Raw genomic sequence first — 16,802 nt, forward strand, 5'->3', positions numbered from 1 at the left:
ATCCGGATATTCAATTGTAAAGTAAATAATAATGGAGGCAAAACCCAAGGAAAGTGCACATTGGTCTCTCGGCCTTAATGTCCATGATCCACCTGCCTAACACTGAGTCACGAGCACTTAGTTCTGCCACCTGTCTCCAGTGTTTCCCTCTCCACAGACACAGCTACGGACGCTTTGATACTTAACATACCAACTTGTACTCACTGGTTTTGTCTGATCATTGTATTGGCAATTAAAGGCAGATGGTCCTTTCTCACTTCTATATTTCCTGATCCTGGCAGTGCCTGGTACAACTTAAATGCTCAGCAAATGTTTGTTGAATGAATAAATGAACTAGACAATATTGACTCTAGAGGTTGTAACTAAACATTGTAATTGTAATAAGTATTTCATTACTTAAAACTATGTTTAATATAATGCCCCCCAAAAAGGAAGGAAAAAAAAAACTAGTCTTCTCAGATTATTTCTACAATCAATACTTTAATCCTTATGTTCATTTATATTCATGTGCATGGTACAATTATACACTGGCACAACATAAGATCAGCTTTCAGTGCTTTTTCATTCACATTCGCTACTATTAGTGTAGATTAGCACCAAATTCCTAAAGAAATATGTCTCATGAAATGATTTATCAATAATATTAATGTACTATTAAAGTACATTTTCTCATCCACACCTATCCATCTCTACTTTCAAGTCAGGGCTTGTTCATGATAAAAGACAGGTCTAATCACTTTTTAATTCTAATTTTCCTTTGTTATAGTAAACAAATTATCAAGCAGCAGCTTCCTCCAGTTTTTAATATATTAGTAAAACCACTTCATGTGTCTTCCCCATTTATATTCTTACAGGTAAAATTCCATTACAATGAATTCTCTTGGATAACCAAATTGATTTGTTGTAGCAAATTCACCGTTAGAGAAAAGTTATTTTATATGTATACTATATAGCTTTCAGTATCAATTTATTACAAAGATGCTAGGTTTCAGGAAGTGAAAACCAGCATCTGAAGTCTGAGTAAAAAGTGACACATATACAATTCTTTCCATCAAGATCAGAGATCACTGTGTAGTATGGTACTCTTTATTTTGAAATTTTACATGTAAAATTACAGAACAATCAATAAGTAATTTCTTTCTCTCCTTGCTATAACAAAGGTTCCAACAAAGTACTTTTATACCAGTTTATTCTTCATAAATAAATCACTATTATAAGTGACTACTTAGGAGAAATAAAAATATTTTAATTTCTTAAAAATATACAGAGCCCTTCTTGATTAACAGAATTTGTTTTAATGGGATTTTATCTAGAGTATCTTATACCTTAGACAAGGAGCCATTAAAACAAAGTCAATGACAAAGAATTTATATGACTATATCACACATTTCAGGAAACAAACATGAAGAAACAATTTAAGGCTACCCAGTAATAGCTTCTCATAAAACCCAGTGAACCTTGCAATTGTAATTAGACTTCAAAGAGATGAAAATATTAGTCTATGTTGAGCCAAGATTAGGAAATCTTCCACTGTTGACATTTTCATGTTCTTAGTTTTTCAATCAAATAATCAGCCTGTAATTTAAAAAATAACATATCTTTATTCTAATTATCATAGCCTATATGAAATAATTTTACTGGCATTCCTATTATAATAAGCCACAACAGAAGAGCTGGATACTACATATTCTTTTCCTAAAAATCTTACGAAAAACTCTCAATTGTTTTTAAACTATACTCATCTCACATGCTAGTATTCTCCAAGCCAGGCTTCAGCAATACGTGAACTGTGAACTTCCAGATGTTCAAGCTGGTTTTAGGAAAGGCAGAGGAACCAGAGATCAAATTGCCAACATCCGCTGGATCATGGAAAAAGCAAGAGAGTTCCAGAAAAACATCTATTTCTGCTTTATTGACTATGCCAAAGCCTTTGACTGTGTGGATCACAATAAACTGTGGAAAATTCTGAAAGAGATGGGAATACCAGATCACCTGACCTGCCTCTTGAGAAATCTGTATGTAGGTCAGGAAGCAACAGTTAGAACTTGACATGAAACAACAGACTGGTTCCAAATACGAAAAGGAGTACGTCAAGGCTGTATATTGTCACCCTGCTTATTTAACTTATATGCAGAGTACATCATGAGAAACGCTGGGCTGGAAGAAGCATAAGCTGGAATCAAGACTGCCGGGAGAAATATCAATAACCTCAGATATGCAGATGACACCACCCTTATGGCAGAAAGTGAAGAGGAACTAAAGAGCCTCTTGATGAAAGTGAAACAGGAGAGTGAAAAAGTTGGCTTAAAGCTCAACATTCAGAAAACAAAGATCAGGGCATCTGGTCCCATCACTTCATGGGAAATAGATGGGGAAACAGTGGAAACAGTGTCAGACTTTATTTTTTGAGGCTCTAAAATCACTGCAGATGGTGACTGCAGCCATGAAATTAAAAGATGCTTACTCCTTGGAAGGAAAGTTATGACCAACCTAGATAGCATATTCAAAAGCAGAGACATTACTTTGCCAACAAAGGTCCGTCTAGTCAAGGCTATGGTTTTTCCTGTGGTCATGTATGGATGTGAGAGTTGGACTGTGAAGAAAGCTGAGTGACAAAGAATTGATGTTTTTGAACTGTGGTGTTGGAGAAGACTCTTGAGAGTCCCTTGGACTGCAAGGAGATCCAACCAGTCCATTCTAAAGGAGATCAGTCCTGGGTATTCTTTGGACGGAATGATGCTGAAGCTGAGACTCCAGTACTTTGTCCATCTCATGTGAAGAGTTGACTCATTGGAAAAGACTCTGATGCTGGGAGGCATTGGGGGCAGGAGGAGAAGGGGATGACAGAGGATGAGATGGCTGGATGGCATCACCAACTAGAAGGACATGAGTTTGAGTGAACTCCAGGAGTTGGTGATGGACAGGGAGGCCTGGAGTGCTGCAATTCACAGGGTCACAAAGAGTTGGACATGACCGAGGAACTGAACTGAACTGAACTGAAAGGTGTTTATTTAATATTTTGTATATAAATAGGCAGATTTTTATCCACATTGCCTATTTGTCAGAAAGTTTCAAAAAGAAAAAGAAATATATAACACTAAAGTTTGATAAAGTAAACTAAGGGGGCTTCCCTCGTGGCTCGGCAATAAAAGAACCCGCCTGCACACGCAGGGGACAAGGGTTTAATCCCTGGCCAGGGAGGATCCCACAGGCTGTGGAGCAACTGAGCCTGTGTACCACAACCACTGAGCCTGCTCTCCAAAGCCCAGGAGCTGCAATTCCTGAGCCCATGTGCCACAACTGCGGAAGCCCGTGCACCCTAGAGGCTGTGCTCCACAAAGAGAGGCCACCGCAATGAGCAGAGAGTGGCTCCCACTCGCCACGACTAGAGAAAAGCCCGTGCAGCAACCAAGACCCAGCATAGCCAAAGCTCAATAAGAATTATTTTTTAAAAATCGAGAAGTAAACTATATATGGAGGAACTTGAAATGCATTTTACTAAGTGAAAGAAGTGAAAAGGCTACATACAATATGATTCTAACTATATGATGTTCTGGAAAAGGCAAAACTGGAGACTTGGAAAAAAAAAAAAAAAATCAGTGGTTACCAGAGGTTAAGGGGCAGGGAGAAACGAATGATCAGAGCACAGAAGATTTTTAGGGCACTTTAACTACTCTGCATGGTACTACAGTATTGGATATATGTCATGATACATTTGTCCAAAGCCACAGTATATACTACACAAAGAATGAACCCTAATAAAAACTATGGACTTTGAGTGATAAGGATATATCAATGTAGTTTCACAGATTATAACAAATGTATCACTGTGGTGTAGGATGTTGATACTGGGAGAGATTGTGAGTATGTGGGGATACAGGATATATGGGAACTCTCTGAACTTTCCATTCAATTTTGCTGTGAACCTAAAATTCTTAAAAAAAAAAAAACTATTTAAAAAAGAATAAAAACTAAGGTCTTCTAGTTATATTATTTCAGATACTTTACTCAATCATCTTATATATCTGGAATACTATATAAGATTTCAGAATAAATGTTAATATCTTTATTTTGATTTTTTCAAAGTCTCATAATACATACTTAATATCTATATTTAAGAAGAGTTCAGATTCCCAGGATGAACCATTAACAGATATCATAACTTTGTTCATTCATTTTTTTCCCAAATAAAAAATCTTTTAAGGAATACAGTTTAGAAGTTATAAAAATGTATTTAAATTATTTTTCATTCTAAAACATAGTATAGAAAATGAGAAATACAGATTAAAAAAATACCTCTTTTTTATCATACCAATCTTTTAAAGAGACCACACCAGCTTCCTACAAAATGTCCCATTTTTTAATCTGAAGTACACATACATCTTGGCTTCCCAGGTGGCACTAGTGGTAAGGAACTCATCTGCCAATGCAGGAGATGTAACAGACAGGGATTCGATTCCCAGGTTAGGAAGATCCACTGGAGAAGGGCATGGCTATCCACTCCAGTATTCCTGCCTGGAAAATTCCATGGACAGAGGAGCCTGGCAGGTTACAGTCCATGGGGTCACACAGAGTCATACATGACTGAAGCAGCTTAGCATGCACACACGTACATCTTAAATATATTTTTAATTAAATAAAATAATCTGGACAAGTTGAAGAAAGAGATAATTAAGTCTGAAATCCGAAGTTTCTAAAAATCAAAAGTTTTTTCATTTCTTCTGTAATACGACTATAATAATAATATATATTAACTAATGGTAATTACTTAATTTGTAATTTGATGGTTTTTCAGATATAGCTGCTACAGGTCACCTTATCATCATGTACATATAAGAAACTGGTAAATTACTAGTCAAGTGGCCCTGGAAAGACAGAGTCATTTAATAACAAAGCTTGACTGTCGGGTTACAAGCTTATAATCAGTAGAATTCTGTTCTACTGTTGCTCTAGCAAAGCAGAATTCTGCAATTTTTTAGACTCACAGCTTCAACTTCAGGTTTAGTGGCTGATGCTACTCGCCTCTCTGTTTTTACAAAGAGGCTAATGATGATAGAGGCTGCATTTACTGAGCCCTTACTATCTGCAAGGTACAGTTTTAAGCACTTTGTGCACATGTGTGTGTTTGTGTGTGTCTGTGCTTAGTCGCTCAGTTGTGTCCAACTCTTTGCAACCCCATGGACTATAGCCCACCTAGCTCCTCTTTCAACCGAATTTTCCAGGCGAGAATACTGGAGTGGGTTGCCACTTCCTTCTCCATGGGATCTTCCTGACCCAGGGATCGAACCTTTGGCTCCTGCACCTCCTGCATTGGCAGGAGGACTCCTTACCACTGCACCATGTTAATTAAATCATCAATCCTCTTCTGAACCCTAGAGGCAGGCACTATTACCCGTAAGTCAGTAGTAGACAAAAAACTTGGGCCTTAAAAAGTTTAAGTAACTTGCACACGGTCACTTGAATAACTAACAGATGCAGAATTCAGAACTATTAATGCCACAAACTTCTACATCATATCCTCTGCTTACAATTCAGAGACTTCACCACGGTGTCTCTTCCTACAGATCTGATGAGCTGGAAAGTCCCCCAAACTAAAAAGATTATTTTGGATATGTGCAAATAGTATGTTAAAACAGATGACCAAATCTATAAGAGGTGTAAGTGTCTACTGTTGCCAAGAAAAGAAAAACTACAACCAAAAGGGCAAATATTTTTGTATGCTGCTAGCGTAACAATAATACTCACTGTGATAAACCAATAGGAATTCACTCTATAAACCAATCTTGACATGAAGCTCAGCTGATCAGCTGGTGCCAGAACATGAAGGTGCAAGTGGGCAATGGAACAGAATGGTGACACATGGAAACCCATTCTGAAACAGAGAAGTACGAGATAACTGACAGATTAGTTCTACAATAGTTTACAATGATATTTTCAGGTTAAAACACATAAATATTAAAGATACCCAAAACAGGTTACCTAAGGTAGACAGATTACCACTCAAACAACTCTTCCACTATTTTTCTACATGAACTTCAGAGTATTCACACTGTTCTTTCTCATGTTGAAGTTCACAGTAAGATAAAGTCTTCATCAAGAAAAGCTTTCACAGAATATTATGGCACTGTATAACTCTTATTAATTCTGAGCTGGCATTATGTCTTACTTCAGTTCTTATCGCTGGTGGCTTAGACGGTAAAGCGTCTATCTACAATGTGGGAGACCTGGGTTCGATCCCTGGGTTGGGAAGATCCCCTGGAGAAGGAAATGGCAATCGACTCCAGGACTATTGCCTGGAAAATCCCACGGACAGAGGAGCCTGGTAGGCTATAGTCCATGGGTTCGCAAAGAGTCGGACACAACTGAGCGACTTCACTTTCACTTTCAGTTCTTATCATATTATCTTTAATTTTCCTAAAAAATGCTGAGTCACTGGACAGGGAGTAGAAGTAGGGAGTCCTTACTTCTAAGACATGACCAGTAGATGGCATGCTTTCTCCTAAATAAAGTGGTCATTTCCTTACCATCACTAAAAAAACTTTGTCATCACTTTAAGTTTCTTGAATACTAAAAGTAAGTTAGATTTTTTTCCCTAAGGAAATTCAGTTTATACACAATTTTATAGGAATGCACATACTGAACAAAGAAGACTAAGTAACTAGTTTTACCTGTCCACTGCTTGAATATTCCTGTCTGTCTAAACTCTAAGTGGTGATTATTAGAAGATGTTGAGATGTGAAAAGTTTTGTTTATTAAATTTACTAATGAACAATATGTTCACTTTCAGGAAAACTGCATTTAAACCATGAACTCTGCATCTCTCCTTTCATTTTCCTAAGGAAATAACATTTGAGAAAAACCAACTGTATGTATTGGTTTCTATCTGGAAGTAGACATACCTTGTATTTTCAAAGTCAGTGAAATTATTCCTTTCTAGAATGGCTTTTCCAACAGTTACCATGTTCTCAACTGTAAAACAGGAAAGAACTACATTATGCTCTAGGAGACATTAAGTTCATTACCAAGTTATTAACCCAAACTTTTAGATCCTAGTAAAAAGTCATATCAAATAGATACACATTTAAAGACTTCTTCAACAGCTCTGTTACTGAGACGTTTGCTGATCAATACCTGAAACGAAGGTTCAACCTATCACAAACTATCACACATGAGCTGACTCTAAACAGCTCTTGAGGGATATTATCAAGTGATACTACTTAGGACATCTGATCCTGCTGTGGTCTAATTCTAATCATAAGGAAACCAAGTATCTACACAAAACTTGTCTGAGTTAAGAAGACAAGAAAACTTTGAACTTGCCTTTGAACTTAAATTAGGAATATGACACCCCCTATACACTAGCCCTGCTATGACTAAATGTTTGTTTTGGCTTCCAAACTCTCATCTGCCTTAGCATCTTAGTCTCAGTGTTTCACGGTCTTCAGATGGGATATGCTTCCCCATTAAAACATTTTTGGCAACCTGGTATCTTCAAGCACAGTGCCAAACTTCAGATCCCTTCTGTTTCTGAATGGTGTAATCAAGCATTTAAAATGGGAAGAAGTGAGAGAATCTGCAGAGGATAGTTTTATAAGAGGTTTAAAATCATTGCTATCAGTTTGCTTCTCTTAAGTCAGGCTTGAGTGGGAAGGCTTCCATGACAAGGTCAGTACCACTCAGTCAAAAAAAAAAAGCTCAAGCCAGACTGTATCTTGCTTTCTTTCAAAAGTCTCCCAAGATTCGAGGGGGTGGGGTAAGGTTAAATTAGGAGGCTGGGATTATCATACATACACCGCTATATGTAAAACAGATAACCAACAGGTACCTACTGTATAACACAGGGAACTATACTCAGTATTTTGTTATAACCTGTAAGGAAAAAGAATTTGAAAAAGAATATATATACATACATGTATAACTGAATCACTGTGCTGTATACCTGAAACTAACACAATATTGAAAATCAACTATACTTCAATGAAAAAATTTTAAAATAAGAGAGAGATGGTAGAAGCATGCTACGGTCCATGTAACAAGATAGAGAAGGACTTTCAGCACCATAAATCTAGTCCAGAGATCTTAACTGGATGACAAATTAAACTGAAAATATTCAGATGAATGTTGCCTGGTTTCTGGTTCAATATGGAGACCTGTGTGATTATTCAACTTGCTTTTGCTTTCAACATAAAACCATTCTCGAAAGTATAAAATGAGAAAAAAAATACCCCCAAGATGCCAAACATTTGAATAAATAAAAGACTGTTTTTTCTTTTAATTTCTTTAAAGGACATATGACTATTTAATCATTTTAACAGTAACATGGCATTATAAAGTATATAGATGAAATATAAATGACAACAATAACAAAGTGTTGCAAAGTTTCTCATATTTTGAATTGATACAATGCTAATTCTAAGTAGGCTGTTATAATTGTAGGATGTGTATTTTAATTTCACTATAGCAACTAGTTTAAAAAAATACGAAGAAAATTGGCTAAAATGACAGGAGATAAATTAAAGTGGAATATTAAAAGTATGTTTGAAAAAAAAAAAGTATGTTTGATCAACCACAGAAAGTCAGGAAAGAAGAAACAGGACAACAAAAAGCAAGTGGGACAAATAGAAAACAAATGGCAAGACGGCGGACCTAAACCCAACTATGTCTATAGTTATATTAAATGTTTCTGAACTAAATGCTTCGATTAAAAGATGGAGATTTCCACATTATATTGTTTTTTTAAAATGTCAGATGCAATTACATTGCTATCTTCACATCTTTAAATATACATATTCAATTTATTATAAGTAAAGGATAGAAGGGGCTTCCCTGGCAGCTCAGTGGTAAAGAATCTGCCTGCCAATGCAGGGGACACAGCTTCCATCCCTGGGTCGGAAAGCTCCCGCGGAAAAGAAAATGGCAACCCACTCCAGTATTCTTGAGTAGGAAATCCCACGGACAGAGAAGCCTGACAAGCTACAGTCCATGGGGTCTCAAAAGAGTTGGATACAACTTAATAACAACAACAACACAAGGATAGAAAAAGATACCCAAGGCAAACAGCAAGTAATAAGAAAGTTGGGAGTATCTAAATTAATATCATATAAAATAGACACAAGAAGTATTTCCAGAGATTAAGGAATGTTTTATAATGATAAAAATAGATCATTGTGAAGACATGACAATTATGTTATGCATTCACTTAAAATCAGATCCAAACTACATTAAGCAAAACCAATTGTCTCATTCCTATTTCATTGATTGGTATCTACTCTATTATTTCCTTCTTTATACTTATTTTTATCTGATTTTGCTTGCCTCTTTCTAGTGTCCTAAACTGAAAACAGATCATTGGTTTTATACCTCCCTGTCTAACATAAGCACTTAAAGCTATAAATTTTACTCTATATACTTTAGCTACATTCTATAATCCTTTGATATATATTTTTATTACCAATCAATTCAAAATATTGTCTTTTTTGAACTATTTAGAAGTTACTTAAAAGTGGGTTAATTTAAAAATATTCAGTACTATTCTAGATTTTATTATTTCTTCAATGTAATTCCATTGTCATCAGAAACATATAAGATTTTGATCATTTGAAAATGTACTGAGACTTATTTTATTGTCCAGAGTATATCTTGGTGAACATGTGCTCATAACAAAATATGTATTCTATAGTTAGGTGAAGTTCTATTAATGTTAATTATAGTCACAGGGCTTGACCCTGTTACTAAGCTCTTCTATATGGTTATTATTTTCCCAACTTTAAAGACTATAAAAAAATTAATTGCATTGACTTTTAAAGGTTTATTATAAAGATATTCAAATATACACAAAATCAGTAAAAACAGTATTATATAATGAAATCCAAAACATCTACTATGCTGCTTCAAAATTCGTAACATTTGATTTGCAACAGTTATAAAAGCTTTCAAGAAGAAATATTAGACAAAGAAAAGCAAGCATAAACACATTTCTTCCTCTTAAAAAAAAGTAAATACTTAAGGGGCTTCCCTGATGGCTCAGGGGTAGAGTGTCTGCCTGCCAGTGCAGGAGAAATAGGTTCATCCATGATGTGGGAAGATCCCACGTGCCACAGAGGAGCTAGGCCTGTGTATCACAACTACTGAGCCTGGCCATGAGTTAATAAATGTTGAGGTTCGATGATAAGGACATAAAGCTTATACTAAATATTTTCTTTACTTTGGTATATATTGGAAATTTTTCATCATGACAGTTTAAAAAGCCACATGCTCCTTTATCACAATACCTGTCTCAACTATTTCAATTGTCACTGCCATCACTGATGCCAGTTCAAGATGATATGACCGTGAAGAATACCACCATCCACTTACTGAGTTCTATTTGATCTTTCTTTAGATATTTGCAGTTTTCAAAATGCTTCTTTGGTACCACAAGATAATGATGAGGTGCTGCTGGCTTGATATCTTTGAAGCAAACGAGGTCTTCATTCTAAAGGAAAAAAAAAAACGTGTCATTTGTTAGTAAATTTTTAAAAAGAATTTCCTAATGCGGTTGAGGCATGTGTTAGACATCATAAATCTCAGTCTGATATGGAAATGGTACTTACGTTACAACTAATCTCCATTGTGCAATTTTGTGATTATGCATTATGTCCATAAACACAAGCTTTAGCTTCCTTCATGAGACACTCATGAAGTGTCTCCTAGAGAAGAAAAAGACTTTTTTAAAGTCAATTTCAAGGAAAAAATTATGAATGAAGCTATTAAATTCATTACTATAATCCCAAATTTTTAAAAAATTTCATTATATATTTCTCCATCTCTACCCTAAGGTTTTTCTCCTCCTAATATGTACTTTTAAAGGTTTGACTACAGAATCATAGCAAGTTTGATAAATTCTTTTTTAAATTTAGTTTTTTTCCAAAGTCACATTTTCTTCAATTATAGCATCATCTAGCATCTACATGGGATTACATTTTAAAACTTTTTCCACAAAATATTTTTTTATTTGCCACTTTACAGCATTAAAAAAGACTCAAAATATTGAAAACAAACTCCAGTATATTGTGCTAAGAGATGTATGGCATCAGTTTTCTGTTTTATAACCTCTACACAGTAATGTAAGGAAAAAAGAAAAGGAAACAAAACAGTGAATCTTTCAACCTATTAACATTTGAGTTTCAAGCTTTTCCAAGAGAAAAATCTATATTCCCTAAATAAGCTTATTCAATTTCTCATACTTAAAAATTAAGTAAAAACTAAAATCAGTATCAATAAGCATGCTGCTGCTGCTGCTAAGTCACTTCAGTCATGTCCGACTCTGTGCGACCCCATAGACGGCAGCCCACCAAGCTCCCCGGTCCCTGGGATTCTCCAGGCAAGAACACTGGAGTGGGTTGCCATTTCCTTCTCCAATGCAGGAAAGTGAAAAGTGAAAGGGAAGTCGCTGAGTCGTATCCGACTCTTAGCGACCCCATGGACTGAGCCCACCAGGCTCCTCTGTCCATGAGATTTTCCAGGCAAGAGTACTGGAGTGGGTGCCATTGCCTTAAGCATTGTTTCCCTCAAAAACACTGACAGAATGCACTGTTGCTCATTAGTTCTCCATTCCAAGAACTAAAATTCAACTGGGACAAGGGCCTCATATGCATACCAATAATCTTGATTTCAACAAGAATAATGATGAAAGGCAATTGTACATGTATCATGAACTTCCTTATCAGTATCCATCAGTTCAGTTCAGTTGCTCAGTCGTGTCCGACTCTTTGCGACCCCATGGACTGCAGCACACCAGCCCTCCCTGTCCATTACCAACTCCTGAAGTTTACCCAAACTCATGTCCATTGAGTGGGTGATGCCATCCAACCATCTCATCCTCTGTCGTCCCCTTCTCCTCCCGCCTTCAATCTTTTCCAGCATCAGGGTCTTTTCAAATGAGTCAGTTCCTCACATCAGGTGGCCAAAGTATTGGAGTTTCAGCTTCAGCCTCAGACCTTCCAATGAATATTCAGGACTGATCTCCTTTAGGATGGACTGGTTGGATCTCCTTACAGTCCAAGGGACTCTCAAGAGTTTTCTCCAATACCACCGTTCAAAAGCATAAATTCTTCAGCGCTCACATCCATACATGACTACTGGAAAAACCATAGCCTTGACTAGACGGACCTTTGTTGGCAAAGTAATGTCTCTGCTTTTTAATATGCTGTCTAGGTTGGTCATAGCTTTTCTTCCAAGGAGCAAGCATCTTTTAATTTCATGGCTGCAGTCACCATCTGCAGTGATTTTGGAGCCCCCAGAAATAAAGTCTGACACTGTTGCCACTGTTTCCCCATCTAATTGCCATGAAGTGATCAGTATCCATACTGCTCATCTAAACTTTAGGTGACTGACAAGCTGATCTCCAATAACACCACATGATACTTTAACATCACAAATATACTTTATATCTGTCATATTCTATATGACATAGCTGTACTTTATAAATGATATACTTTGCTCCTTCTCCTTCTTCAGAGCTTTATTCAAATGCCACCTTCTTTTCTTAAGTTTTTAAAATTTATTTGGCTACATCAGATCTTAGCTGTAGCACACAGGATCTCTGTTGTGTTATATGGACTCTTTCGTTGAGGCACGCAGGCATGGGCTCCAGCTCAGTAGTTGTGGTGCACGGGCCCAGTTGTTCCAGGGCACATGAGATCTTAGTGCCCTGACCAGGGATCAAACCCATGTCCCCTGCATTAGCAGGCGGATTTTTAACCACTGGACTACCAGGGAAGTCCTCAAATGCCACCTTCTTAGTGAAGCATTTCCTTACTAAAATTTTAAAACTGCATCCCTTTTCTCTTTTGTTGTTCCCCATCTAAGAAACTATGCATTTTATTTATTATGTTGCTTATTGTCTATTTCCTGTGAGTAGAATGTAAGTGCCACGAGGACGGGGATTTTTGCTCATTTTGTTGCTGTATCCCAATGCCTTCAGCAGTGTCTGGCACACAGAAGGCACTCATGTAAATACTGAGTAATGGACGGGTGACTGAATTTCCTCTTTCCCAGGGACAAAGCTCTATCTCTTGGGGCCAGTTTAAACCTTTCTCCATTGGCACCTGCCCATCGGGATTTAAGCACACCAAAGACTTCCCTGTTTTATAAAACTTTCTCTTAACTCCACCTCCTCCTGTAGTTACCACTATCTCTCCCTTCTCCCCAAGACTGCCAAACTTCCTTCAGAAGTTGTCTGTCTTTGCTGTCTTCAATGTTTTAGGTTGAATCTCGAGGTTTTCATCAGCGATCTGCCCTCTGCCCCATCACCGCACTGCAGTTGTTCTCCTGAAGGTCAGCGGTCATCACCTTGGGGACAAAACCAGTTCTAATCTAAGTTGGCCTCTCTGCATGCATACTGGAGAGTCATCCAACCCAGATATGAGGATGAGGGAAGGTAGATATTGCTGCCAATTCCTAGCTCCTCAACATATTCCTTTCTCTTCGTTTTCCTAGTTTCCCCGTTTGTTTCTCTGTCCCCTTTTCAGGTCTTCATCCTCTACCTCTCTCTTACGATGTTAGGGTTCTTTAGAGTTCTGTGCAGGGATCCCTTCACTACCCTACAAATATGTTCTGCTGCTGCTGCTGCTAAGTTGCTTCAGTCGTGTCCGACCCTGTGCGACCCCATAGATGGCAGCCCACCAGGCTCCCCCGTCCCTGGGATTCTCCAGGCAAGAACACTGGAGTGGGTTGCCGTTTCCTTCTCCAATGCATGAAAGTGAAAAGTGAAAGTGAAGTCGCTCAGTCGTGTCCGACTCCCAGCGACCCCATGGACTGCAGCCTACCAGGCTCCTCCGTCCGTGGGGTGATCTTATTAATTTCCCTCTTTTCAATTTCCACCTATAAGCTGGCAGTTCCTATCATCTGGGCTAGAAATGCAGACCTCTGCATTGTCAGACTCCTAATTATTCCTAAATTGATCTGCTTTTCTTCATCCCCATTATTACATTTTATATCAGGCTGGATTACCTCAACAGCTTCATAACCAATCTCTATGCCTCCAGCCTGGTCCTCTCCCAATCATTCTCCCCCAGGGTACCAGATGATCTTTCAAAGATCAAACGTTTTCATGGACCTCAACCGTTTTCTTCCAACCCAGCATGAACAGTAGCAATAAACTGTGGCGCTTCCTTCACTTCACTCTTTAAATAAAGCCCAAACTGCTTAACATGAAGTACAACAGCCTTAATAACTTGGCCCTCGCCTACCTCTCCACCCTCATCTTTTACCACTCACCCCTTCAAACTATCTGTGCTCCAGTTAGATTGAATTTCTATTTGCCTGTGGCAGAGACCAAACCGCGGAAGGTTCTCTTTACCGAAGACACTCTTCTCTCCTCCTCCTCACCTGACCATATTTATTTTTTCATGTCTCACTTCCTCTGGAAGCTCTTCCCTAACCCTTCGAGTCTGGTCAGGTGCCCCTCTCACGGGCCTTGCAAAATACTGCAGGTAGTAAAACCATCTCACCGTAGCACGGAGCACTATCAGCTGCCTCTTCTGTCGGTACTGACTCCACCCTTTAGATTATAAATTGTAGACAGGGACTACTAGCCTTTATTTACCTTGCTCACCACTCAATCTCCAACAGTGCTTAGAAGGAATTCAATTTACTTTTAACCAATGCATGATTACTACAAAACAAAAACAAAGCCCAGAATCTTTGGAGCTGATTCTTTCAAAAGACTGTTTCTTTAAAGGCCAGGCAAGGTGGTAGACGAAAGTGCCTACCCGGTATCTGTTTTTAAATATCTGAGCAAAGTCTAAATGCTCTGAAAATTTCCACATATCCCAACTGATAATAACACTTCTAAGGAACTGGACTCTTTAGTGGAAATCAGAATGCATTAACTGTGTGACCACGGACCGCTTCTGCCAGCCTATTTTCAATCTAACAAATGGGCTTTTCACAGTCACCATTATCTATTTTCTACTAGTTTGTTTTCAGTATCAGTATTTGCAGAACGTAAAGGCAGTGTCTAGAAAAGTGGGGGGAGGTGGGGTAGGGGGAGGTTCCTTTAATAAAATCAGAGGTCACTATTGTCCACCGACCACCTCGGCAGCTGCGGAGAGAGGTTTTATCTCTCCATTTTCTCCCCTTAGAACAGCAAACGAGGCTGGCGACACTCCCGGCGCCTAGAGAAACAAGCCTGTCTGTATCACTAGGACCATTTACGCAGGACCGTCCCCACCCGATCCACGCCGGCGAGGCCCCCCTAAGCTGAGGCGCCCTAAGCGGAGCCCCCCAAGGGCGTTCCGGATCCCACCCACGCCGGGTCGCACGTCGCAGCCCACCTCACAGTGCAGGAGTTCGGTGCCAGGATCCTGGTGCGCCGCGATCCGGCAGAACACGCACTTGCTACTGTAGTTCGCGAGCTCCGGGGACTCTACGGCGACCGCGGGGGTCTCCCCTGGGGACCCTGCGGGTTGGGCAGCCGCCACTGGCTCAGAGCGGGCACACGACTTCCCTAAACCGCATTCCTTCTCCTCCATCATCTCACCCGCTCTTCTGCGCCGCTGAGAGGCTTCTCCGGGATAACAGGGCCTCTTGCAGAGTTAGCCTCCTGCACCTGCTAGATTTTACCTCGAGGCGTCGCCCCTCGTCTGGCGCTGGGCCGGGCCGGGAGCTGGGCACAGCGCGGATCCAGGGCGACCAGAGCCGCAAGGTGACTGGCCGCGGAGCCGCAAAAGCCAGAGGCTGGCCTTCACGCTGACTGCCACGCGGGGGCGCGCAAGGACGCGACACGGAAGAACCGCCGCCGCCGGCGGCAGTCGCCCATCCCCGTGCGTCTCGGTGGTAACGACTCAGGACTTCCGCCACAACGCCGGGCTCGCGCCTCACGCCACGGTGACATCACGTTCGCGCTCTACCCGGGGGCCGAATGGAACTCATTGACCGTTCTGAACGTCATCTCCTGAAGCCAGCAACATAAAGTGCCTCGAGTGTATAATGATGTCTTTAAAAAAAAAAATTTTTTTTTAATTCGTAGGTTTTACGAGAATGGTCATTTCTAGAGCTTTGTTTTCTACACAGACTATATTTGATGCTTTGGGTATCCATTTTCTACCATGATAATTTTAGGTGATAAGGCTCAAAATATCAAACAGAACTATACACCTGTTTTTACCTTTTGTTGTTATTATTGACAGCACCAGCTAGATCAAAATAGTGGGCTTTATCTCATTCTTCATACACAGATAAATGCGGAATCCTGTAGTTTATAGTCTGACATATTCCAGAACTTCATAGAAATTGACGAGGAATTGACCTAGAAACTTCAAGAAATTGACAAGAAATTCAGGCAGGGCTTTCTTGGGAGTTGTGCTTCGGGAAAGAGCGAAAAATGAGTAACACATTCCCTTGCTGGCTCCCTGGGTTGGGAGGGGCCCACGAGTTGGTCCCTTAAATGGGATGAAGGCCGGGGCAGATCTGGGGGTCTATGAGGAGACGGTGGCTTAGGTGGTCTGCCCACCCACCCCCACCCTCTTGAGGGTGCTGTGTGCAGGGATCATGAGTAATACCCTTTTTCTGCTCAGGACATCACAGAAGTAGCAATTGGGTTTTTGGTCTTTTTGTACCTTGTTGTTTATAATTTGTTCAGGCTGTACTTCAGTTCAGTCCCTCAGTCCTGTCCAACTCTTTGTGACCCCATGGACTGCAGCATGCCAGGCTTCCTGGTCCATCACCAACTCCCTGGAGCTTGCTCAAAACTTGCAAGAAGTTATTTTTAGTCCTTTGGTTTCTTTATATTCTGTTGCTCAAGGAGACATTTGTCCACA

The 16,802-nt window shown here is 39.5% G+C and overlaps 1 protein-coding gene across 1 annotated transcript; it reads right to left on the reverse strand.

Moving 5' to 3' along the window:
• Positions 1-1,064: 1,064 nt before the first annotated feature.
• Positions 1,065-15,836, reverse strand: HINT3 (histidine triad nucleotide binding protein 3). The gene is made up of 5 exons (XM_055534959.1): positions 15,318-15,836; positions 10,357-10,474; positions 6,900-6,969; positions 5,746-5,872; positions 1,065-1,575 (listed from the first exon to the last, which is right to left on the reverse strand). Exons 1-5 carry the CDS (start codon positions 15,516-15,518, stop codon positions 1,543-1,545), a joined length of 549 nt encoding a protein of 182 aa, XP_055390934.1. The 5' UTR covers positions 15,519-15,836; the 3' UTR covers positions 1,065-1,542.
• Positions 15,837-16,802: the final 966 nt, after the last annotated feature.

The sequence above is a fragment of the Bubalus kerabau genome, chromosome 9, assembly GCF_029407905.1.
Source record: "Bubalus kerabau isolate K-KA32 ecotype Philippines breed swamp buffalo chromosome 9, PCC_UOA_SB_1v2, whole genome shotgun sequence".
Taxonomy (NCBI): Eukaryota; Metazoa; Chordata; class Mammalia; order Artiodactyla; family Bovidae; genus Bubalus; species Bubalus kerabau.